This window comes from Mycothermus thermophilus (assembly GCF_041956435.1).
Source record: "Mycothermus thermophilus strain CBS 625.91 unplaced genomic scaffold VTJ04scaffold_1, whole genome shotgun sequence".
NCBI classification, from domain to species: domain Eukaryota; kingdom Fungi; phylum Ascomycota; class Sordariomycetes; order Sordariales; family Chaetomiaceae; genus Mycothermus; species Mycothermus thermophilus.
Window position 1 is genome coordinate 923,261 of NW_027191427.1, and position 24,052 is coordinate 947,312.

Below are 24,052 nucleotides of genomic sequence, written 5' to 3' on the forward strand. Positions count from 1 at the left end.
AATGCAGGGTTGTGTCCAAGAGGCCAACGTGACCTGACCCCTGTCAGTTGAATCCCTGTTTTTGCCGAAGTTTACCCAGCCGGACCTCCCGCTGACCCCTCGGCGGGCCGGCCTTCCGTAAAAGTGATAATCCATGAGTTCTTTCCTGTGCGAAGGAAGAGTTCGGCGGCTCATCGGCCTCGCTTCTGGGAAGGGAAGGAAGGAAGAGGAGGAAATGGAAAGCAAGACTGCTCTTTGCACTTCAGGTTCTTGTTGATGATTTTGTTTTGTTTTGTTTTGTTTTGTTTTGTTTTGTTTGACTCGACCATGCCATCCATGCTAACCATGCCCTGCCATGTCCGGCCTACCAGGTGCCAGATCTGGGTTACCATCCGCTCACGTCTATCCTTGCCATGCACCGGTTCGCCGTTAAAACCAGCTGGCTATGGTTATTCTTTGGGCCCTTTTCCAGAACAGTGGCTTCGGGTTGTTCTTCCGAAGTCCCAAGCATGCATCGCTGGGCGTTTATCCCCGATGAGGAATGGATACGCCGAGTGGGGGGATTCCTGTCCCTTGCCTCGACTGTCGTGCTTCTGCATTGCATCAACGACAAACAACGGGAACAAGGGTTTGTTGCTCTCACATCCAGAGTCTGTGTAGTAGCACTACCCCGCGATAGATGGGTCTCCTTCAACAGTTCGCCCCCCCGCTCTGCTCGCTTCCCACCCCTCCTCCGCGTCTCCTGGTTGGTGACCTGCCTCAACCTGACACACCCCCCCTCCCCCGGCCCGCCCACATCTTGTCCATGCCCTTGTGGCTTTGAGAGTTTCTTGGGACCTGCCCGCGGCTGGGGCAGCCTGACCCGCCCTCGCATGCCCTATCTCATCAGCCTACGCTCGTGCCCAGCGTTTTTCTCGGTGTCGACGGTCCGAAACACGCGGGAGAATGGGGTGCGGAAGAACCCCGGAAGCAACATGGCTGCTGCTCGCCTGGCTTGGTGGTAGCATGTTGGATCTTGTTGTGTGTTTACATCACGGGTATAAAGTAGGGGCTGCCTTCCTCCTCCAAGGGACCCTTTCTTGAATCTTTTGGTTCCCAAGTGGTACTGTAGTTGTTTGTGTCTGGAGGCCAAAGACTCTGAGAGATCATCAGTCTCCCCAAGATCCATCCTACAGTCATCAGTATACTTTGTGAAATCACTCGACCTCAGTCTTCCCGTTAGCCCATCATGTCTCTTCCTCCGGACTTCAAGTGGGGCTTTGCCACCGCTGCGTACGTTTTACCCTATGCCTTCAAACCAGAAATCCCAGGGGTGAATGAGAACTCGAGAACAGTGATGAACTGACCCGGCCTCTTTCAACTCACAGCTACCAGATCGAGGGCTCCATCAATGAGGATGGCCGTGGCCCGTCCATCTGGGACACCTTCTGCGCCATCCCCGGCAAGATCGCCGACGGCAGCTCGGGCGCCGTGGCCTGCGACTCGTACAAGCGCACCAAGGAGGACATTGCCCTCCTCAAGGAGCTCGGCGCCAACTCGTACCGCTTCTCCATCTCGTGGTCGCGCATCATCCCCCTGGGCGGCCGCAATGACCCCATCAACCAGAAGGGCATCGACCACTACGTCAAGTTTGTCGACGACCTGATCGAGGCCGGCATCACCCCCTTCATCACCCTCTTCCACTGGGACCTGCCCGACGCCCTCGACAAGCGCTACGGCGGCTTCCTCAACAAGGAGGAGTTCGCCGCCGACTTTGAGAACTACGCCCGCATCATGTTCAAGGCCATCCCCAAGTGCAAGCACTGGATCACCTTCAACGAGCCCTGGTGCTCCGCCATCCTCGGCTACAACACGGGCTACTTCGCCCCCGGCCACACCTCGGACCGCAGCAAGTCCCCCGTCGGCGACAGCGCCCGCGAGCCCTGGATTGTCGGCCACAACATCCTCATCGCCCACGCCCGCGCCGTCAAGGCCTACCGCGAGGACTTCAAGCCCACCCAGGGCGGCGAGATCGGCATCACCCTTAACGGCGACGCCACCCTGCCCTGGGACCCCGAGGACCCGGCCGACATCGAGGCCTGTGACCGCAAGATCGAGTTCGCCATCTCGTGGTTCGCCGACCCCATCTACTTCGGCAAGTACCCCGACTCGATGCGCAAGCAGCTGGGCGACCGGCTGCCCGAGTTCACTCCCGAAGAGGTCGCCCTGGTCAAGGGCTCCAACGACTTCTACGGCATGAACCACTACACGGCCAACTACATCAAGCACAAGACGGGCGTGCCGCCCGAGGACGACTTCCTCGGCAACCTCGAGACCCTCTTCTACAACAAGTACGGCGACTGCATCGGCCCGGAGACCCAGTCCTTCTGGCTGCGCCCGCACGCCCAGGGCTTCCGCGACCTGCTCAACTGGCTCAGCAAGCGTTACGGCTACCCCAAGATCTACGTCACGGAGAACGGCACCTCGCTCAAGGGCGAGAACGACATGCCCCTCGAGCAGGTCCTCGAGGACGACTTCCGCGTCAAGTACTTCAACGACTACGTGCGCGCCATGGCGGCCGCCGTCGCCGAGGACGGCTGCAACGTCCGCGGTTACCTGGCCTGGTCGCTGCTCGACAACTTTGAGTGGGCCGAGGGCTACGAGACGAGGTTTGGCGTGACCTATGTGGACTATGCCAACGACCAGAAGAGGTATCCCAAGAAGTCGGCCAAGAGCCTCAAGCCGTTGTTTGATAGCTTGATTCGCAAGGAGTAAGGGGTTTCGGGGATAGATAGTGGTTCGGGCGGGTTTGTTTGGATATCTGGAGTGGGATTTTATTTGTTCTCTGTACATAGTTTGAAAGGAGTGGTTGGGTTGGGTTGTTTGGTGTGGCTGATAATGACGCCACCACCTCCCTGGAAAAGCCACCACTATGACTCCTTTTCTCCGCATCCTCGATGGATGGATGGAGAGAGAGAATCCCCTAGGTTGTCAGGCTGAGGGCCGGCAAAGGGGTGATGATGGATTATGACAGCGAATAAATCGTATTGTCTGTGATGAACAACTTTTTTGGCCACTCGTTTGTGTCCCGTTGTTTTGTTTACTCCCCGTACCAGGAGGCGATCCCAAACAAACAAAACATACAGTAATACAAACCCTTCCTCCATCCTCCTCCTGCCGTCCAACCCACTTTCTTCTTCAGTAGTTACCCTGTCCTAACCCACATGGCCGCCGACATTCCCGTACGATCCGAACCTCCAGGTTATGAGCCGGTACGAACGATCAGGAACAACTGGCGTTAGTTACCGTACCTGCCAGGTACAGTACCACCCCCGACACCGAGCGTTCCCTCTTCCGGTAAGACCCCGCAAGCCCAGAGGTGGCGTTTGCGGGGTGCCGCTCGCCGCTCGCACAGATGGCGCGGAGAACCCTGGGCGATGCACGACGAATCGGGAAACGGGATGGTTGGGGCGGTGGGCCGGCTTACAGGGTGGTACGGTATGGTACGCCGAAGTGTTCTGTCTGGGAGTTGGAGAATGAATGAGGATGAAGTGAAGATACAGGGTAGATTGAATGGTTTGGGAGGAGATGGGAATGAGATTGAGAGGAGAGGAGAGTGTTGGAGTTGACTCAGGTACTTAGATGAGAGAAAGGGGGATTTATAGCCTGGGAGTGGGAAGAAGCCAGGCCAATGAGTTGGCTTACAATACGGATACAATGGAAGAACCAACACCTGAATGATCTGGAAACAAGCTTTCCAGGTTCCCCGGCAACTGTGGGGGATCCTGGCTTCCACACCGTCGTGTCGCGGCGCATCCAATGGCCCGAGGAATTGGAGTTCGGACATGAGGAAGTTGGGGAACAGGTAAAGGCATCCTGTCCACGAGGTCCTATTTTTTTTTTGCCCTCGGGCTTGTCAGAGCTGTCACGGAGCGAGGGAGGGAATATATATATTTTCAATCTACCTAACTTCCCTCAGTTCTGTTGCCCTGTTTGAGACATTCGGTGTTGCCACGTTCTTCACTTCTCCTCTCCTCCTCTCCTCCGGCTTCCTTCACTCTTCCACGACTTCAATTGACACCCTCTGACATTGCATCCGTTGGAGAGAGGACAACGGTGTTGGCTTTTCAGCTTGACAATCCCCAATTGCCATTGTTTGGATTCAATCCCATCATCTCATCCCCCCAATTCCTGTCCGGCTGTCAACAAAGTCAACACCACCACCCTTGAATAATCCCATCTCTCCTCTCCCCCCAACCGCCAAAATGTCCAACCCCCCTTCCCGCCTCCGCAACATCCTCGGCCACCTCCTTCCCCTCGATCACCCATCCACCTCCAACCCGGACGGGCCTCACCACTTCTCGCACCTCTCGCCGACCTTCTTCCTCGAGCGCGCCGCCGCCATCGAGCCCAATGCCGAGGCCGTCTACCACATCACGGCCAACGGGCGCGTCCTGCGCCGCAGCTACTGCGAGATAGCCGACCGCGCGCGCGGGCTGGCGTACTATTTGCGCAAAAAGGGACACAAGCGGGTGGGCATCGTGGCGCCTAACACGCCGGCGTTTTTGGAGAGCATTTATGGTGTTGTCGCGGCGGGTGCGGTGATCGTGCCGGTGAATTATAGGCTCAAAGAGGCCGACGTGAGGTATATCCTCGAGTTTGCGGAATGTGATTGCGTGATTGTGGATCGCGAGTTTGAGGGGTTGTTGGGGGAGTTTAGGAGGGAGAGGCCGGGGGTTGAGATTATCGTGGATCTGGTAAGTTACCCAGGTTCTTTTCCCTCCCATCAACCAACCTAGGTGGTAAGGTGGTAGAAGCACAGCTGGCTAACCACTCTTTCCAGGACACCGACGCCACCGAGGGCGCCCTCTGCGGGCCCTTCGACGAGGCCGTGCTCGCCGGTCTCAACTACGACCGCGAAACCGGCTCCAAAGGCTGGTCGGACCTCATCTCGCAGCGCGTCGCCAACGAGGACGACACCATCGCCATCCCCTTCACCTCGGGCACCACCTCCAAGCCCAAGGGCGTCGTCTACACGCACCGGGGCGCCTACCTCGCCGCGCTGGCCAACATTGTCGAGTCCGGCCTCAACGTCCCCGACGGCCGCTGCAAGTACCTCTGGACGCTGCCCATGTTCCACGCCATGGGCTGGACCTTTCCCTGGTCCATCTGCGCGGTCCGCGGCACGCACGTCTGCCTGCGCAAGATCGACTACCCGCTCATCTGGCGGCTGCTCAAGGAGGAGGGGGTCACGCACTTCAACGCCGCGCCGACCGTCAACACGCTGCTCTGCGCCGACAAGAACGCCGCCGTCCTGCCCCGCCCCGTGCGCGTCACCGTCGCCGCCTCCCCGCCCACCGCGCACCTGTTTGAGCAAATGACCCACCTCAATCTCATCCCGGTGCACGTCTACGGCCTGACCGAGACGTACGGCCCCATCACGCGCGGGTACGTGCTGCCCGAGTGGGAGACGCTGCCGCCGCACGAACGGTACGCGCGCATGGCGCGGCAGGGACACGGGTTTTTGACCAGCCTGCCGGTGCGCGTGATCAAGCCGGACCAGCCGGAGGGGGTGTTGATCGACGTGGCGCGGGACGGGAAAGAGATTGGCGAGATTGTGTTTGCCGGGAATATCTGCTGCAAGGGGTACTACAAGGACCCGGAGGCGACGCGGAAGCTGTTTGCCGGCGGCGTGCTGCACTCGGGCGACCTGGCGGTTTGGCACTCTGATGGGAGTATCCAGATCCAGGATCGCGCGAAGGATATTATCATTTCTGGTAGGCCCCCCTCCGCTTTCCCCATTTCCTTACATTCATTTGACTAACCGACTTTTTTTTTCTCTTATGTCCAGGCGGCGAAAACATCTCCTCCGTCGCCCTCGAATCCATGCTGGTCGAGCACCCGGACATCCTCGAGGCCGGCGTCGTCGCTGTGCCCGACTCCCACTGGGGCGAGCGGCCCAAGGCGTACATCACGGTCAAGCAGGACAGCGAGACGGCGCGGACGCTCAAGGGACAAGACGTCATCGACTGGGCCAAGCACCAGAGCGCCATCAGCAAGTTCATGGTGCCCCGCGAGGTTGAGATCGTGAAAGAGCTGCCCAAGACGAGCACGGGCAAGATCAAGAAGAACGTGCTGAGGGAGTGGGCTAAGAAGGGCACGCCGAAGGAGGTGGTTGCTGAGTAGGGAGGTAGTTTGTAAGTTGGAGGGGACCTAGGGGTGGGGGATCATGGTGGAGTGGTCTGTATAGTTTATATTGATGGGAAAGAGGTGGCTGGTGGTGTTGGATTAGGGGAGGGCATTGGCTCCTGGCGTTTGGGTATTTTTTGTTTGCTACTTGCATCATCGGCTGGTTTATTTTGGCTACCTCGTTGTTCGCCCAAATACTATCCACGTGCTATCCACGTTGAGCATATCTGTCAAAATTGAGTCACATGTATTTCGTGGTTGACGTGTAAGTTAACCTCTGAGCTTCTGTGAGGTCAGACCCCTGAGTTGTGAAGTCCTAGTATTAACCACTCTCTTGGGTTTGGTTATTAATTCAGCCTTAGATCTCTCGACTTTTGAAGATGCAACTTTGGTCAAGCCCGCAATCTAGCTCTGGCAGTCACAAAACCATCTTATGAAGCCTGTGTGTCTAGGCAAAAAAATGGTTACCATCTGGACATCGGCGTATGGTTCATGAGTCTTGTGAACTTCCAAGAAGCCGGCTACCAATCCATCCCCCCAACCTGGAGACTGCTACCTATTAATCTGCAGAGAGACAACCGCCTATCTCACCCATCCACGCCACCTTTTTGAACATATCAAGTTAGCAACAAGCATCAAACTGCTCAGAGCACCGCAACGTTGACTTACCCCTCATAGCTTTCCCGGGACAGAAAGGGCAGGGACAAGAGGGAAACATAAGCACATGTTCCCAGATACGATCTTCCTCTGTCATAATATTAGGGGGGAGACCATCCGGCTCGTCATCGTTGCTGAGGCTGGGCTCTTGGCTCTTGGGGGCGGCACTTCCTTCGTTGGGTTTGGGTTCGGGGTGGAGTGTTGGCCTTGGTGGTGATGGCGGGATGGGTGTGATGGTTATGGTGGTGGTGGTGGTGGTGGTTTGCTGTCAGAGGGTGTTATTACTAGCAGGTATGAGGGTGGATGTGAGAATATGAAAGGACTTACAGGCTGTGGACTTGAGAGGTCCAGTGCGTCGGTCCCTGGTGCTTGCTTGACGTGTGGTGATGGGTTGGTGAGGCCATTGTCATTCGAGGGTTGATGAGTTTGACCCCCTGGGTTTGGCAGGCTGTTTGGCCCATTTCCTGATAGCTGAGGAGGCGATACAAGGTGGCCAGCAGCAGAGTATGAAGCTGCTTGTGAGACCGGATTCAAGGGCACCATCGAGGTTGGGAAGCGGTACTGGCGGCTGCGATGGGGCTAGGATTGTTAATGACGGTGCTCCTGCTGCTCCTGCTGCTGCTGCTGGTGGCGGCGGTGCCTGGTTGTTTACGTCAGTATGCTGTGGCAGATTATGTGTCGTAGTTTGTAGCTAGGTAGGGATGGTGGTCGTGATGACGATGGTGGCAGAGGAGAGTGGCATGACACTCGTTAATGATACATACCGGCGGAAATCCGGGGTTTCCAACCCGACCGTGGGCGGCAACACGCTGTAGAGGACGTGATGTACTAGTCAACCTTCCTTCACTGTTTGGAGTTTACTGTATAACTTGTAAGTCGAGTAGGTTACGACGACGTAATCGGCATCGAATTTTGGACAGTCTTTTCCGTATCCTCGCTGCCTCCACCCGCTCCTGTTCGGTGGCATATCTCGGGTAGCTCCCAGGACGTCCCATTGGCTTTAAGAATCAAGAACACCTCTTACTTTACCAAACACTGCAGACCTAGTGCTGTACTTGGTTGATAAGTCGTCTTTTTCCCGTATGTTGGGTTGCGTGAACTTGCGAATTGGCGGTGTTTAACCGTGACATGTTTTGTGATTCGACCAAATAGGATAAGGGGACAAGGTCTAATGTATGTGTCCATTCCGAGGACCGACCGAGACTTTACCTGCTCTCAAAATGCGTATTCGAGGTACAACAGGAGTAATTATAGATTTGTAATTTCAGAACATTTAGTCCAGGCTCGGATTAATAAAACATATCGCCTGGCTTGCTCGGTTCCGACCCTAGAGTGGATTCCGGTAAGATGCCAAAGATGTGAACACCTATCAAACTACCCTCTTGTTTGAGCCTTAGACCTTCCTATAATATGTCCATACTTGAAAGTCTAAGCTTAGCTCAACTCATACTCCAGTAAGTATTAGAAACCGTATACCCCATCCACCCCGCTTGAACAAACTGAAATGTGAAAAGCCAAGTTAGCACAACCCTTCCCCAATCACAACGTCAAGCATGTATAAACCAGACCCAGAACCACCGACGCAGTGAACCGCTCCTCTCTGTGGACGCGAATAGCTAGCTAAAATGAGAACATGCCCCCAACAACACTCCCGGGATAGAATGGATAACGAGACCTGATTAATAAATCTTCCCTGAGACTCTCTTCATCGGTTACACGGGGTAGACCGTCTGGTTCGTCAACGCTGTTGATATTCGTCATGTTTGGCTCTTCTTTCAGAGTCTGTGGTCCGGGACAGTCGTTGGTTTCGGGTTCGCAGTCGGGTTCGGGGCGTAGTAAGAGTGTTGTGTAATAGGGAAATGGTGAGTTTGATGATGCGGCGGTTGGCTTGGTAATAGTGGTGGTGGTGGTTGTTGATGATGATGTTGTTGAAGTGAAGGTTTGCTGTGGGGATGGTTAGTGATTAATCGGTGTGGAAGCGGATGTGATATTAATATGGGAGAAGGGTTACTTGTTGTGAGGTTGGATACGTGAGTTCCTCTTCCTCCGTGCCGGGTTCTTGCTTAATACGAGGAGATGGATCGACGATGCCTTGCGCATGATGATGATGATGCAGCTCATGGGTCTGAGACTCTGGGTTTGATAGATTCACTGATATCGATTCACCTCCTGCTGGTTTAAGAGACGGAACAGGGTAGTCAGATAATACCGCGCCGCCATGGCTGCCATGAGATTCATGGAATTGGGACCCTGCGGTTGATGGGCCGGTCGGTCTCACTCTTGTCGGCTGAGGTGGCGGCACAGGGCTGTCAGTTGTCCCTATCCCCGACTGGCCAGGGCAGTTTCTGACAAGCCTTGCTGGCCGCGATGGGGTTGTCACAGGCGGCTTCGGTAACAGACGCCTCAGCGGCGGTCTGGGGATTGCGACCTTGTTGACGACAAGTGGTGCACTAGGCGCATATTGCCCTGTCTGTTGTAGTTGCTCCAGTATTGCTACCTCATCGTCGTTCTCGTCGTCATCGTACCGTGGAGGATTCCTTGTATTGATATCGGACTGTGTCTGCCGGTCGCAGGTGATGTCCTGGGTGACTGAGATGCGACCGTCCGGATTCAGGCCATCGGGCTGGTGTCTTAGTCTAGTATTGATGTGGTCTTGAGTTTGTCGAGGTTGTCGTGTGTTGCGTGCCTCCTCCGGGTCGAGGATGCCTTCCTGCAACTTGGGCGATGTTTCTGCTTTCTCTCGGCGTCTTAGTTATTCTTCTGGTGTTGCTGGTGTTGATTGGCAAGAGTGGAATGATAGTTCTGAGAGTGATAGTGAGGGCGATATTGGCGGTGATGGCGATCGTGGTGGTGCAACTGGTGGTGATAATGGTGGCGGCGGTGGTTCAGCTGATGGTGGTACAGCCGGCGGTGGCGGCAGCAGCGGCGATGATAATGATGCTGCTGCTGCTGATTGTGGGTGTGGTGATAGTTGTGGTGCTGCTGGCGGTGGTGATGGTCCTAGTGGCGGCAGTAAACTGGGTATTATGACCTGGCTGCTGACAACCACAGGCTGAAGCGGATATGCCTGTGTCCAAGATTGAGTTTGCTGACCAGGATTGGGGGTATTTTTCTTAGTATACTGGATAATTGTGAGGCCGGCGGCCTGTTTGGGAGGAAGGGGACGTTCGGGATAAAGGGCGCGGAATCGGGCTCTTCGTTTGTACTCTATGGCCTGCCGCCGTTTCGCCTCTTTTGCCTCCTCTTTGGTGGCATACTTTCGAAGAATCATGCTGCCGGTGTGGGAGAGGCAGTGGTAATGGTGTAATAGAGACAATCGAATACTTGCTCGTATATTTACCTGCGTTGGGTCGTCTTCAGGGGTAACGATCGGGAGGCGTTTCTGACTTGAAATATATTTCCAGGAGAGAGGTTTTGTTGTTTCAAGTCTTTGATATTTTGAGCCAGTGTTGTGTTGACCGTGTTGAGTTGAGTCTTCCAAAGTGTCGCGTTGTACTATTGAGTCGCGTAGTTGTGTTTTGACAAAATAGGAAGAGACTCTCCTGAACCGCGAAGACCCACACAGCACTCAAATCGCGGTTTTGGGGGCTCAACAACAAAAATCTCTATATTTTGAATCTAACGCTTGATTCAGACTTGGGTTGAGTCGTAGAGTTGGATTCTGAAATCAAAAATTCGATTTGGACCCAGGATTGGGTCCAAACATGGGTGTCCGGGCAAGTGCTCCCAAACCGGGGATTTGGGAGCTACCACTAGTTTTCACCGTCAAGGCGACATTCAAGGCCTCGTACACACAAAGGCGAAGGACATGGACGCAGTGTCAATATCTTTGCCATTATTATGGCAAGTTTGAGTTACGTAACACCATCAAGAGATGGAACATAGTTTGAGCCATCAACTCTTGTTGAGGACTCGTGGCCATAGAACCACTCGGACCTCACCAATGACAAAGAACTACCTGAAGTAATATGTGCCTCGGTAAGTGGTTGTCTTTTCTTATTTACTTTGATTCCTCTTCTCTAAATTTCGACTAGACCATCCCCCAGATCATAGATTCTCTACTGTCATCGATAACCAAGCACGCGACCCAAGTCATGGAAAGAGGTTCGTTGCGAGGACAAGCGAGGAGAGCCATCTCCCATGAACATGGTGAGATGTTTGGGCTTGTATGAACGGCATTTGTCTATTCACATTATTGTGCAGTCTTACGCATTAGTATTAAGATGCTACGATCGAAGAATGTAGTACTTATGAATATCTCCATATCTCCGCGTGTCCGTCCAACTTGACCGCTCCATCCCATGCGCCCTCCTTCTTCTTCCCCGACAACACGGTCCTCCGTAATCCCATCCCTCACGCGTCCACCAGCACAAAACCCGGAAACTCCGTATACCCAGACTGAGTCCCCTCCGCAGGCGCCATATAAAACGCACCACTTATATACATGGTCTTCGTATAATCCGTCCCGGGAATGGTGCACGTCACCGTCCTCCCCGCCCCGATCTGGCACAGCACGTCCCGATCGCCGGCGGAATAATTCGGAAACTTGAACGTCACCTTCACCTTGTTCCCGAGCGGCTGGTTCCCAAAGGTCGCCACCAGCTTGAGCGACGGCTGGATGACCAGGTACGGCTGGCCCTCGGGCGTGAAGGTGATGCGGTCGTTCGGCAGCGGGGAGCCCTGCAACGGCCACGTGTTCAGCACGCCGTAGTGGACGTACTTGTCCTCGTTTGCCAGCTTGAGATAGCCGATCGGGAAGACGGTGGAGGTGGAGGTGACGGTGGTCGTGGAGGTGGTGAGGGACGTGGTGGTGGCGACCACGACGGTGGTTTGCACGGTTGAGGTCGCGTCGGTGATGTGTTCTACCTCGTACTCGGTCACGGTCTCGGTCACGGTGGTCCACACGTCCTGGGTGGCGGTGATGGTGTTAGTGGTGGTGGGCTCCGTGACGGTCACGGTGACGGTGGCGTCGCTGACGGCGGTGATGCAGGAGCAGGCCGAGGAGAACTCCTCAAGGTTGGCGCAGTTGGAAGGAATCGACGGCTCCGGGTTGGCGGTGGTAGCGTCGGCCGAGGTAGATGGAGCTGTGGTAATAGACGTGCGAGGGACACAGGTCCGCTTCCTCCGCTTAATGTTATTACGACGGGCCTTGACGGCGGGAGCATCCCCTGCCGTGACCGTCACGGTGGCGGTCTCGGTGACGAGGATGGTCGAGGTTTCGGTCGCCGTGGCGCTGATGGTTTCCGGTTGCGTGAGCGTGTCGTACAGGGTGTGAGTGACGGTGGAAAACACGACGAAGATATCAGTATCCACCACTCTCGTCTCGGTGGCCGTGGAGATGATAGAATCGACTGTACTGTGTGATTGTGTCAGCATCACGGCATCGCTGAGTGCGCGGGCATGTACAAGGTCTGGCGCGCGCCTACAAGGTTGCGGTCACGGGAGAGCCGAATGCCGAAGTGCATGCCTCGTACTGAACAGCCGGGCTGTTGTTGTTGAGGAGGCCAGCAACTTCTTGGAGACATATGCTCAGGGAACACGCCGGGTTGACGGCGCCGTACGGCACAATAGCTACCATGGTGAGAGGGAGTGCAAACTAGGTATCGCAGTATGTATGTATGTACAAGCCAGCGGACGTGGCTCAGAGAGAGGAAGAAAACGTGAGCGGACGTGGGGTTAAAGATTCATCAGTCAAAAGAACTCACCAGCGTCTTGTTTTTCATATTATTTATACTTATCCCAATCCCGACTCCTGAGTCTCCTCAGTAGTTATCTCTGGAGCTCTTAGACCGATTACTCAGTCAACTGGGGATCGCGGATCGCCGCCTGTTGTCGTAGACCCATCAAACCCACCCCAGCTGAAAACTATTGATCATCGATCTCTGAATCGATGCTCTCTATTGGAAGCATGGCAGGGGTATTTCTATGCCCTCGTTTTCGTAATACCTTCAGGGTAAGAACGGAATGACTGATCTTGCATTAACTTTGAGCCCATGTTAAAATCCATGGCCTCAGGTCCCTTTTCGTGAGCTGTTTTTGTGTTTGTTTTGTCGTCATGATTCTTCTGAAGGTCAGGAGGCCCAGGCTTGAAAAGCTCCTGACATCATAATACGGTCGTACGTCGTACGTGGTGGTGCGAAAGATGGCGAGTCGCGGAGAAGGTTGCCCTCGACGATGAGGATCTCTCTCACAATGACTCGAACTCTGTGTGTGGTGATTATATATCGGTACGTAGGGGGGTCTCTTCTCAGTATTAATCCTTCGGTTCCGTTCACCAGACAACACAGCACAAATCTTGATTTCAACAAGTGCTTTCTCCTTTTCAAAGTCCCGTCGGGTCCAACAGTTTTGCGGAGTACTAGTAGCGCGAGCAAAGAAAGTCAGCCATTCCAGCGCTGACGTCGTACAACGACAAGTCCCCCATTGTATGATGAGCCCTAATTTAACACATGAACTCGGTAATTCAACAGTACTATACATGAACACACATACACGCAACAATCAACCTCTAATAACACTCAACCTCCACCCCATTTACGCCAGATGAACCGTAAAGAAAGAAGCCACACAATCCACCTCGACATACGGAGTATTACCTCATACATACCCTACCTAACAACCCAGACACCCATCAATCCCTCGCCTGACTCAAGCTCAACAACCCACTCGCCGCTCCATCCTCATCCTCGCTCACACACCCCAAATTCACGACACTCCCACCCGACGACGACGAGGATGTCGTCCTCGGCCGCGACCGCCAATCCCCACTGCTGCCATTAATGCTTGTGAAGCTCGTCCCCCTCGCCGCCGCAGAGTAGTACGAGGGAAGCGTGTCAGATTGCCTCCTCCTCTGCTGCTGCTCCGGCTGCTGGTGGTCGTGGTATTGATGATGGAAGGGCTGATTGTCAGACTGGGCTCGGTGGTGACCGTAGCCGTTGTGGGAGGAGGATGCTGATGCTGAGGTATGATAATGGTGACGGGGCCCGTCGGGGAGGGGGATCCTCTGCGATTTCGCAGCAGCAACAGTATTGCTGTCTGGCGCCGCCCACTGGCGCGTGTCGTTGGCGGTGCTCGCTGACCGGTTGCGGACGGGCGCGTCGGGGAGAGGGCGGCGTTTTGGGGCAGCAGGGGCCAACGATGAAGGTGCGGTAGTGGTTGATGTCGTTGTGCCGGGAGGCGGGAAGGAGGCTGACACCGAGGTATTAGTCACCGGCGGCCGTTGAGTCTCGTTACGAGTAAGCGAAAACGACTCGGCCCTCCTCGCGCGGGCACGGGCAATGGCTTCGAGGTGGTCCAGCGGCATGTCCGTCTGGCCAGTGCGAACTTTGTAGCTGGCGAGACCGAGGCGGAGGCGGAGGATTTCGGCTTTCTGTGGAGAGGTTTTGTTAGTGACTTCCCGGATCGTAGGATCGTAGGATAGACAGAAGGAATATATATACGTACCTCCCTCGCCTGCTCGCGCGTCAACCTCCTCACAGCCACTCCTCCAGGGCGCGCACTCCCCGGCATGGCCGGCACCGCAGCAGGGACCGGCGCAGGCCTGACCGCTGCCGTCCCCGGGGCGGGCGTGTCCTCGGGCTCCGTCAGAATCGTCGTCTGGGTATTATCCACGCCCGACGTGTCAAACACGGACGGACCATCTGTATCTGGAGACGGCGAGCGACGCGCCGGGGCAGCAGACACCGTGACGTCATCATCGGCAGCATCAGCAGCCCGGCACACCCTCTTCCTCGCCGGCTCTTCATCCATGCTGGTGGTCCCAGCGGGACTAACGTCCCTGGGAACAGGTGACGGCGAAGACGCGAGCGAACGCGAGTCGGCATTGCCCTGGTTCATGGGGGAAGAGTTCACCAGGTCATGCTCACGGGCACGTTTCCTCGCGCTCTCGCCAGCCATGGTGCTTGCCGGCGAGATGATCGCGGTGGGACACGGCGTAGAGGCTCCCAGCATGGGATTCTTGGTCTCGGTCGCGTTGGGCGGGGATGACAGCGCCCCAGCACGTGTTGGCGGCGGGGAGAAGAACATGCTGGACTTTCCAGGAAGCTGCCTGTTCTCAGCATCCTCGTTCTCGCTGTCCGGGCGGATGGCGAAGGCGCTGGCGATGCTGCGGGACTTGAGCGGGGTGATGATAGGCTTGTTGATCGCGTCATACTTGTGGAGGAAGCGGGACTTGGATGGCGAGGGGGAGGCACGCGCGTTGGGATCAAGGACGCCCAGAGCGCGGCGCTTGGAGGGGGTCGAGGAGGGCGAGCGTGAGAATGCCGACGTTGGCTTTGTGGTGGTGGCCATGGCGGGGGCCGCTGTTGGTGGGAGAGGCCGGATTGCGTCCATGACTGTGGTAAGGTGTGAGATGGTTTGCCAGGCAGGTGGATGGATGTCTGCTGGACTGGTTGGTATTGTTTGGGAGCAAGATGGGAGAGAGCGAAAGTGGTGTGGAAGTGCTGTCAAGATGAAATACTGGGACGAGGTGCGTCTCGAGACCAGAAGCGCGGGCAAAGCGCGATGGGACGTGGACGCGGAACCTTGTCGTTGCGGGTCGAGCTGGGGCCGTTGATGTTCCGAGGTGGGACGTTGCAGACAATGGGCGCCCAGATTTGGACATCAACAACTCGACCAAACTCAACCAGAAAAATAGAGAAACAAAAAAATGATGCAGTATACAACCCGTCAACAACTCAGCAAGCATTCAGCAATCCCATACTTACACAGATAAACAGCAAATCCCAACTCCAACGCGTCCCTTCTTCCCCTCCATCACTGACATTGGATATCCCACCACCACCAGCATCGCGTCAACCCTGTCCACCCCCCGGGGAGGCTGGGGCTTGGGAGGCCGGGGCGTTGCAGGCTGTGGAGCCACCTCGCTTTCCGAATCAGGAAAATTGTCAACACATTTTCGCGTCTCTCTTTTCAAACGTGGATGTGGGTCAGCCCCCCATCCATCTCAGGTCGTCAGGGGTTCCAGCGGGTCCGTCCATCTGGGGTGGGGCGCCGCGCAACGCGTTTGCAGCGGCTAAGAAGAGTCTTGGCGATCGCGCTTTTTTTTCTCACTTTCGACTTGTGTGCGCGCGAAACCACACCCCTGACGTCACTCCACACGGTTTGATAGGATTGGAAAGGCTTCAATTTCACGTGGACTTCAGCGAAGTAATGACTCGACAATGACGCGAACAAGGTTGGGGTTGGGATTAAGGCACTCTTACACAACCTGCAAGTGCTTGCATACTCATATACTCCGTACAAACATGAATGTGAAGAAAGCTGGGCTCTGAATCCTTGGAAGGACAATTTATTCATTGTCTTCAAGGCTGACCGAACTCCACCAACCACAACACAAAGCATCAGCAACATATCTCTCACACCCTTCATTCACTTCGCAAGCAAGACACCCAACTCAACTACATCAATCTGGATCACATTCATGCTCCCCACAACGGAGAGAGTATAAGAGAGAGCTAAGAACTAGACCTGACAACTATAGAGATTGGAAATTATAACCAAACAATACTTGATGTCCTGCAAGCAAAGGTTGAACAAAACCCATCCCATTACAGAGAGACAAACAGACAGATAGGCACCTAGACAGGTAGTATTTAGAATGTAAAGAAGGAATGACAAAAGACAGAAACAAGCACAACAAGGCACGAAACAAATAGAAAGTAACAAAGTAATACCACATAACCCAACCCAACCCAGGCCATCCCATTTAGTAACCAACGAGTAGCCAACCTTGGGTCCCATAACCTATACCACCAAATATCCCAAGTAAGGTCCCCGAATGCCAAAACACTTATGAACCAAGCAACAACCAGTCCAGTCAAATCACAACAAAGTCCCCGAAAAAAAACAACTAGCAAAATCCCCAGTTTTTTAAGCTGCCTCTCGAGAAGAAATAAAAAAAAGACACTTCAAACATGGAATAGTAAACAAAGAGTAAACACAACCCCCAATTTCCCACACCAACCCGTTCCCAACCAAGTACATACCCTGACCGAGTTCCCCCAACCTCCTCATCCATCCATCATCATCACCACCCCGGGCCGTTTTCTCCCTTTCCTTCCCCCCTCTCGTGAACGCGTGTATCGCATGGCATGACATGGTATGTAGGTATGGTATAGCATGGTATGTGTGGTATGGTATGCGTGACCTAATCCACCAATTACCCAACCAACAACCAAACGAAAAACAACACAAACCCCAAAAGGAAAACCCGAAAGAAAAAGAAGAAAAGGAATAACAATAACAAACCGAGCCAAGCCGAAACTGAAGCCCGCCTGCCTTTCCTGCTTGCCCATCAGACCAGAACTCCAAATCCCAAACGAAGAAAAGAACAAACTCCTACATCAATCATTCACTCCCCATCACCAACCGCCCGCCATCCCATAGACCAATGTTCAGTCATGTACACATTACTTTTACCCCCACAGGTCCCACCATCAGTTCAAATCCACAACCCCCAAATCCCCAAACCCCGACGTCCCCGACGACCCTCCACCACCACCAAACGCATCCTTCATCAACACGTCATCCGCAAACAACGAGCTTCCCCCCATGGACCCGCCATCCCCGAACCCCCCGGAGCCGTTGCCAAACAAGCCCTGGAAATCCGCCGCCTCGAAGTTCTCCACCCCGACGTTGGTCAAGTCGTACAGCATGTCCCCGTCCAGCGCCGACTGCCAGTTGATGTCGATGTCGAGGCTGGCGTCCTGTGCAATATCGCTCGTCGGCTCCGACGCACCCGAGTCCTTGCTCGACTCGGGCGTGTCATTGGGCGTCAGGCTGCGGTACGTGCCAAACTCGGGCGCGATGGTGCCCGTGATGGCCTCGAGCGACTGCGTCAGGTTGGTCATGAGGTCGTTGGGGTCGATGGTGGCGCCGGCCCACGGGTCGGATTCGATGGCCGCGGGGGCCGCAGCCGAGACGGCGGTGGCAGGAGTTGCCGGAGGCTTGGTGCCGCTTGGAGCGGCGGCCTTGCCTTGCTGTGTGGACGAGACGCGCGACATGGCCTGCGCACCCAGCTTCTGGCCCTGCGTGGACTGGCTGATGCTCATGGGCGTGGCGCCGGCCGATGCGTTGTTGGTATTCTTGGGCTTTTGAACCGGCTTGCCCTGAGCATCCAGCTCCAGACCCAGCGCCGAAGCGAGCTGGTCCTTCATGAATGCCATCGGGTTCTCGTAAGGCTTGACGTGCTCCTCCTGGCGGTGCGCCTGGAGCGCCTCCTCCGTCGGGAACCCGATGGAGGCCATCTCGCACCCTGGCTCCGGGCACGTAAGCTTGGGCGGCTCCGGCTTCTTGACGGCCGCCGGGGCCGGCGCGGGCGACGGAGCAGTGATCTGCGGCGACGCCGTAGGTGCGGGTTGCTGCTGCATCGACGGAGAAGGTTGCGCGTTCGTCTTCGCCTTCTTGCGCGCGGGCGGCATGACCAGGTTGTCCTGCGACAGGCGCGGCTCGCCCAGGTACTGCGGGTTGCCAGCCGGCGACTTTCCGGCATTGAACTGGAATGGCGGCTGGGTCGTCGTCGGGGCAGCCGGAGGCTGGCCTGGCTGTGACGGCTTCTGGGCGACACGGTTCTGAGCGTTCCTCAGAGCCGCGGCTTGCTTCTCAAGGTTTGCAGCGTTGAGCGGCGCCGGCTGAGGCTGAGGAGGTTGCTGCTGCTGCTGCGGCTGCTGCTGGTGGGGGGGCTGTTGCTGCTGCGATTGCGCCTGGTTTTGGACGGGGACACCCTCTTGGCTAGCCGTTCTCTTGAGAATGCCAATATCCTGGAGCATGCTGTCCATCATGTTGATGTACTGATCCAGCTCCGCAAGGGACATGGTCACAGGGCCCGGACGCAGCTGCTGGGTAGCCTCATCGAAATGCTTGGCAACCTTGAAGCGCTGTAAACGGAACACCTTGTCAGTATGATGTTGCACGACCTATCAAAGAAAATATATTTCGGCACTCACCGTCTTGAAGAACATCTTAGCCCGCGCGTCGTCACGCGTCAGGTGGTACCAGGTGGCGATCTTGGAGTGGCCACGGAGCTGCTTGATCTTGTCGAGCGCCTTCACGAGCTTCACGCGAGCCTCGTTCACATCGGAAGCTGGCACCGGCACTTCCGGCTCCCGCATCTCCATTTGCCAGAGCCTTTGAGCCTCAGCAGCGATCTCCTTAAGCCGCGCGATGCTCTCGTTGTTTCCCTGCGGTGCGTACGCTACCGCTGCTTGTGCGGCCTGTGCTGCATGTGCCGCCTGCGCTGCCTGCACTCCTTGCGCGCGCGCCCTCAGCACATACGCTTGCATCTCCTGCGGCAACCTGGCCAACTGTTCGGGTGAAATCTTGGCCAGCTGCTCTTGGGTCAGCTTCATCAGCTGCTCCATCGTGACACGCTGGAGTCCTTGGGCCGGCGGTTGCTGCGGTGGCCGCTGCGCGGCGTTGGCTTGCTGCTGATTCGGCGCTTCATTCGTCTCCTCATTCGGACGCTTGAGGTTCTTCGGCGCCGGAGCAGGCGAAGGCTGCGGAGGTTGAGGTCGGGCGCCCGGCCTGGCTCCGCCGGGAGCAGTGGCAGCGCTCATTTCCGCCGGCGGAACGGTTGTCGCCGGTTTAGGAGGCACCATTTGCTGCGGCTGCGGCTGCGGCTGCTGTGGCTGCGGTACCTGGGCCATATTCGGCATCGGTTGCGGCGGCGCCATGGCGGGAGGGACGGTCGGCTGCGCGGCGGTGGTCGTGGTCGGCGGCATCCCCGGCATCCCAGGCATTCCAGGTCTCTGCATGGCCGCATTGTTGCGTTGCATCTGATGATACTGTTCCCAGGCCTTCCGTATGTACGCTTCCCTCTTGGACTTCTTCAGGAACTCGGTCAAGTGCTCATCAGAAAGCCCCCGGAAGCGCGCGTCCTTAGCGCGCACGGTATCCAGGTCTTGACGAGTGATGTGGTCGATGCTAGGGGGGAAGGTGAAGCCGGGAGGAAGATTCATGGGCGGCTGCGCGCCTGGAGGCTGCGGTGGGCGCGCGTTCGGGAGTTGAGAGACGCCTGGAGCAGGCATCGGCGGTTTCTTCTGCTGCTGCATCACCATGCCTTTCAACTGCACTAGCTGCCACTGATCAAGCATCATCTGCCACTGAGGCGGGGCCGAGTTTGGATTGGCCATCAGGAACTGCCGCAGCTGATTCCATTTCCGGATCTCTGGTGGAATCTGCAGACCCCGCTGGCGAAGCTTTTCGAGGACCACCGGACTGATGTCCATGGTGTTCATCATCATACGGCCCTGCGGCGAATGCGCGAAGTTGAGGAGCTGCTGATGCTGTATTTGAGCCTGCTGTGCCTGCGGGGTTTGCCCTTGCGGCGGTTGCTGCTGAGGCAATGTCGGCACCTGGGCTGCAGCTGGCATGGCCGCGTTGCCTGCCATACTGACATTCACCGCGCCGGCTTGGTTCGGCCCGGCTAGGGGATTTTGAGGCGGCTGTCCCATCATTCCAGGAGGCATGTTGGGTTTTGCCCCTGCAACCGCGCTGTTAGGAAGCTGCTGGTTCGCGAGCCTGGCGTAGAAGTTCCGGATGTTTGCGGCGTTGTCCTGGACTCCCGCGGCAGTCATGCCCGCTTGTTGAGCATCGGGATTGAGATTCTGCATCATGCCCGCGAGGGCGGGGTTCCCGATATTGGGCGGTAATGACTGTGGCCTCGTGTTGTTGGTGTGGCTGAAATTCGGGTTGAGGGTGGCCGCCATTCCGGGCGCGTTGCCCTGGTTCATCGCTTGGTTCATCTGGCCCATGGTCCCAGGGCGCATCTGAGGGTTGGGTTGGTTCATCCCCGGGTTCTGCGCCTGCGGGAGCCCAGCAGCGTTCGGAGTGGGCATGGTGTTAGGCTGGCCGGGCTGACCGGGCATCGGCTGGCCGGGCTGACCGGGCATCGGCTGGCCGGGCTGACCGGGCATCGGCTGGCCGGGTACGGGCCGCATGCCAGCCGGAACCTGGCCACCGGCGGCGGCAGCAGCGGCGGCGGCGGCAGGGTCCATATTGGGCTTCCCCATGTTGAACCCGGGCATCGAAGCGGGTCGAGGTGTCTGAGTCGGCCCTGGTTGAGTGCCCGGAGTCGCTTGTTGAGGGAGACCTCCCATCGCGTTAGCGGCCGGATTCGGCCCGGGTCCCACGCCGGCGACACCTGCCACCCGCTGGTTTATCAGGTTTCTCTGGTTGTTGGCCATGCCGGCAGGGAATACCTGGCCGTCCGGAAGAACTCCTGGTGGAAGTCCTCCTATCAGCCCAGGATTCATGGGACCCTGGGTCGCCCCTGGCGGCATGACGCCACTCGGCATACCTGCCGCCGCCATGCCCGGACGCGGCTGTAGCTGGCCTTCCGACCTCAGGAGGTTGATCGCCTGCTGCTGATAATAGACGAAGACGGGGTCCTTGCCTTGGGCGACAATCGCCTGCCACTGCGCGGGGGCCATCTTCTGTTGTAGCAACTGACGAAGCTGGCTCTTGTGTTGATCTGTGACGTCACGCAGCAAGAGCATGACACGATCATTGACCAGCATTCTCTCCTCGGGGGTCAAGCGGCTGAGAGGATCAAGCTGCTGAAGAGCGCCGGGCTGCTGCTGCGGCCGTGCCTGGGCCATCTGCACCGGAAATGGGCGCTGTCCGGGGGCGGTCTGGAGCATTCCCGGGTTGGCCATCCCCATCGGTAATTGTTGGGCCTGGGGAGGCATGCCGGGAACCTGCATTGGTTTTTGCATCGGCGGAAACCCTGTGATTTGCTGACCCATCCTCTGAGCTGCTAGTTGCTGAAGCATCAACTGCTGGCGTGCCTGAGCGGCCTGCTGTTGTTGGATCTGGGCCTGGCGGGCGGCTTCATTGTTGATCTGGTCCTGAAGCTGGGGGAGTAAAGCTTGCCGCCGCTTCATCATCTCGTTCACTCGTTGCGTCATCGCTTGATCATATGAATCCTACGAAGCCGGGTAAGTGGTCGGTTAGCAAGTATAAAATTTTAGGTTGGAGAGAGCAGGGTAGCGACGCGGTTTATTAGAAGTCGAATGCACAAAGGGGAGGCTGACGAAGGAAAATGTACCTTATCTGGGGACTGAAGGAAGGCTTTCTTTTCAAAATCCATGGCAGTCTTGCAAACGGTTTGCCAATCATTGTTGGGGAACGCTAGGATCGTGTTGGAAACACTGAGGCTCGGGTCAGCAACTAGTCAAAGCGCGTCACCGCCGATCTCTTGACTTGAGATGGCAAGGACCAAAATCCAAGCAAGAGGGGGTTCGTACAGGTTTAGAGCTTTGTTGAAGCGATCACCGGTGCTGAAATTATTCTGCCATGAACCGGACGGAGCCATGCTCATCGTCGACATCAAGTGGCTGTAGACCAGGGTCTTCAACTGCGGATGTGTTTGCTGTTGTTGGAGTTGTTGGAGTTGTTGCTGCTGCTGGGGCATCATCATCCCCGGGTTGGGGACCATCCCCGGCATGTTGGAAGCCATGGTTCTTGTTGTGAGGGCTGGAGCAAGAGTATCGAGAGTCGCGGTTGAAGGGATACACGGGTAGGAAGAACAAGAGCGTAGTTGGAATGGCCTGCACTTCTCAATTCGGTCGTTGTCAAGAGCCTATGCCGTAAGGTTTCAGTCACCAAAGGGCTTGGTGGCAATCCGCGGAGTTGGGACGGCCGTAATGGTGTCGTCGTCTGAACCTCTGACCGTGCCGAGCCGGGCAAGATGGACGGATCTCGACAGGGCGCGCGATGCCGGAGCAAGTGGTACACGGGTCCGCGGGGCCGTGACGGCTGCCGCAGGTGCCTCGAGGGCCGAGCGACCAGCGACGCCGTGCCAGTCACCGGCGGACGAGTCGCAAGCTAGTCGACCCGGTGCCGTCGGAAGGACTGGTGGAAATTAAGGCCGAAAAAGCGATATCGAGCGTGCGACCACAGGTTCGCGCGGCGGCCTCATCCGCGAGTACAACCAGACTCGGTAACGAGGCGGTCAAGGAAGGGTGGGGGAGGTTCGACAGAGGCGTAGGGACGACCGACTCGGTAATCGTGAGCGACAGCGTTCGTTGATCGGCAGCAAAAGGTGACGAGAGCGTGGGCGTGTTGCTCGTGTATTCAAACGGACCGAGAGGATTGTTTGGTGTCGAGGTCCAGCCAGAGGGGAAAGGTGGTGAGATGTGGTGGTCGCGGCGAGAGACGGGATGGCGGCGACGAAGTGGTCGGGAGGCTGAGAAGAGCGGCGGATGCACACGAAAAGAAAAGCGGAATTGGCAAGGTGTCGGGCGTTGCAACAGAACGACCCGACTTCCAAAGTCCAACTACCGTGCGTCGAGCAACAGGTCGTGGAGAAAAAACGCACGGGTTTCCCACCTCAGGTAGGGTGGAGGAAGAGGAAAGGTGCAGATGCCTGGGGAGGCGCGAAAGGTGGTGGGAGTGGGAGTGGATGGAGGGAAAGGATGTGGAAGTGGAATAGGTGGAATAAGGTGTGGGTGGATGGCTGCGGGAAGCAGATGGGACCCGACGGGGACGGGATGGACGGCGGGACCCCAGGAGACCTTAGTCAAGGGGAATGAATGATGAATGATTTGAGGGCAAAGAGGACACAAGAGGGCAGCGAAGAAGAGAGGACGGGAGCGACAAGGCGCCGCCGCACGAAGAGGGCCTGGGATTGGAGAGAAATGGAAGAGAGGACACAGAAGGATGGAGACGTGAGGTGCAGAGAAACCTGAGGTGCAGCAGCAGAGGTGAGGTAAAGGCGGGCTGGCTGGACTGGCTGGGCTGGGCTGGCTGCTGGGTGCAAACCGCCAAGACACGCGAGAAGAGCGAGACAAGCAGAACAGGCAGAGGCACAGAGAGAGGGAAGAGAGGAAGCGGGCAGCGGGCAGCGGGCCTGGGCGGTTAGTGGGTCTGCAAGAGGAGCCAAGACCTGAGCCGAGCCGCCCTGGCCACTCATCGCCGCCCATTCCTGGTTGCGACTGGGTTGCCCACCTGGCAGGAGCAGACAACCTGGAAGCACCACACCTTGCCTGACTGGTGGGAGCTGACCCGGCAGCGGGAGCTGCGCGACGATGGCAGCGGCGCCCGAGTAAAGACAGGGTTGGGCGAGGGTTCACTTCCTCCATTCTTCATCGACTTGATGGAAGAAGAAAAGAAAAGAAAAATTAACAAAACATTATGCAGTGGACAGAAAAATATCCCCTTGGGAGTCAAGCACAGCTCACTGCCAGACACCCAATGTTTTGTCTGTCTGACCTGGTGTTCGCCGCAGGATGCCGCACAAACCCAAGGA

General features: G+C 56.6%; 5 protein-coding genes across 5 annotated transcripts; 2 read left to right on the forward strand and 3 right to left on the reverse strand.

The window, feature by feature from the left end:
• Window positions 1-1,207: 1,207 nt before the first annotated feature.
• VTJ04DRAFT_321 (uncharacterized protein) lies at window positions 1,208-2,733 on the forward strand (the record flags this gene model as incomplete). Its single annotated transcript, XM_069361085.1, has 2 exons — window positions 1,208-1,251; window positions 1,347-2,733. 2 exons carry the CDS (start codon window positions 1,208-1,210, stop codon window positions 2,731-2,733), a joined length of 1,431 nt encoding a protein of 476 aa, XP_069222931.1.
• Window positions 2,734-4,223: 1,490 nt separating this feature from the next.
• On the forward strand, window positions 4,224-6,144 carry VTJ04DRAFT_322 (uncharacterized protein; the record flags this gene model as incomplete). The annotated part of the gene is made up of 3 exons (XM_069361096.1): window positions 4,224-4,715; window positions 4,802-5,735; window positions 5,810-6,144. The coding sequence occupies 3 exons, from the start codon at window positions 4,224-4,226 to the stop codon at window positions 6,142-6,144; spliced, it is 1,761 nt and encodes a 586-aa protein (XP_069222932.1).
• A 3,545-nt stretch (window positions 6,145-9,689) lies between these two features.
• Window positions 9,690-12,382, reverse strand: VTJ04DRAFT_323 (uncharacterized protein; the record flags this gene model as incomplete). Its single annotated transcript, XM_069361107.1, has 3 exons — window positions 9,690-9,835; window positions 11,238-12,160; window positions 12,231-12,382. 3 exons carry the CDS (start codon window positions 12,380-12,382, stop codon window positions 9,690-9,692), a joined length of 1,221 nt encoding a protein of 406 aa, XP_069222933.1.
• Window positions 12,383-13,435: 1,053 nt separating this feature from the next.
• Window positions 13,436-15,135, reverse strand: VTJ04DRAFT_324 (uncharacterized protein; the record flags this gene model as incomplete). Its single annotated transcript, XM_069361118.1, has 2 exons — window positions 13,436-14,173; window positions 14,248-15,135. 2 exons carry the CDS (start codon window positions 15,133-15,135, stop codon window positions 13,436-13,438), a joined length of 1,626 nt encoding a protein of 541 aa, XP_069222934.1.
• A 2,105-nt stretch (window positions 15,136-17,240) lies between these two features.
• Window positions 17,241-22,261, reverse strand: VTJ04DRAFT_325 (uncharacterized protein; the record flags this gene model as incomplete). Its single annotated transcript, XM_069361129.1, has 4 exons — window positions 17,241-18,680; window positions 18,750-21,728; window positions 21,851-21,953; window positions 22,050-22,261. The coding sequence occupies 4 exons, from the start codon at window positions 22,259-22,261 to the stop codon at window positions 17,241-17,243; spliced, it is 4,734 nt and encodes a 1,577-aa protein (XP_069222935.1).
• Between the last annotated feature and the right edge of the window lie 1,791 nt (window positions 22,262-24,052).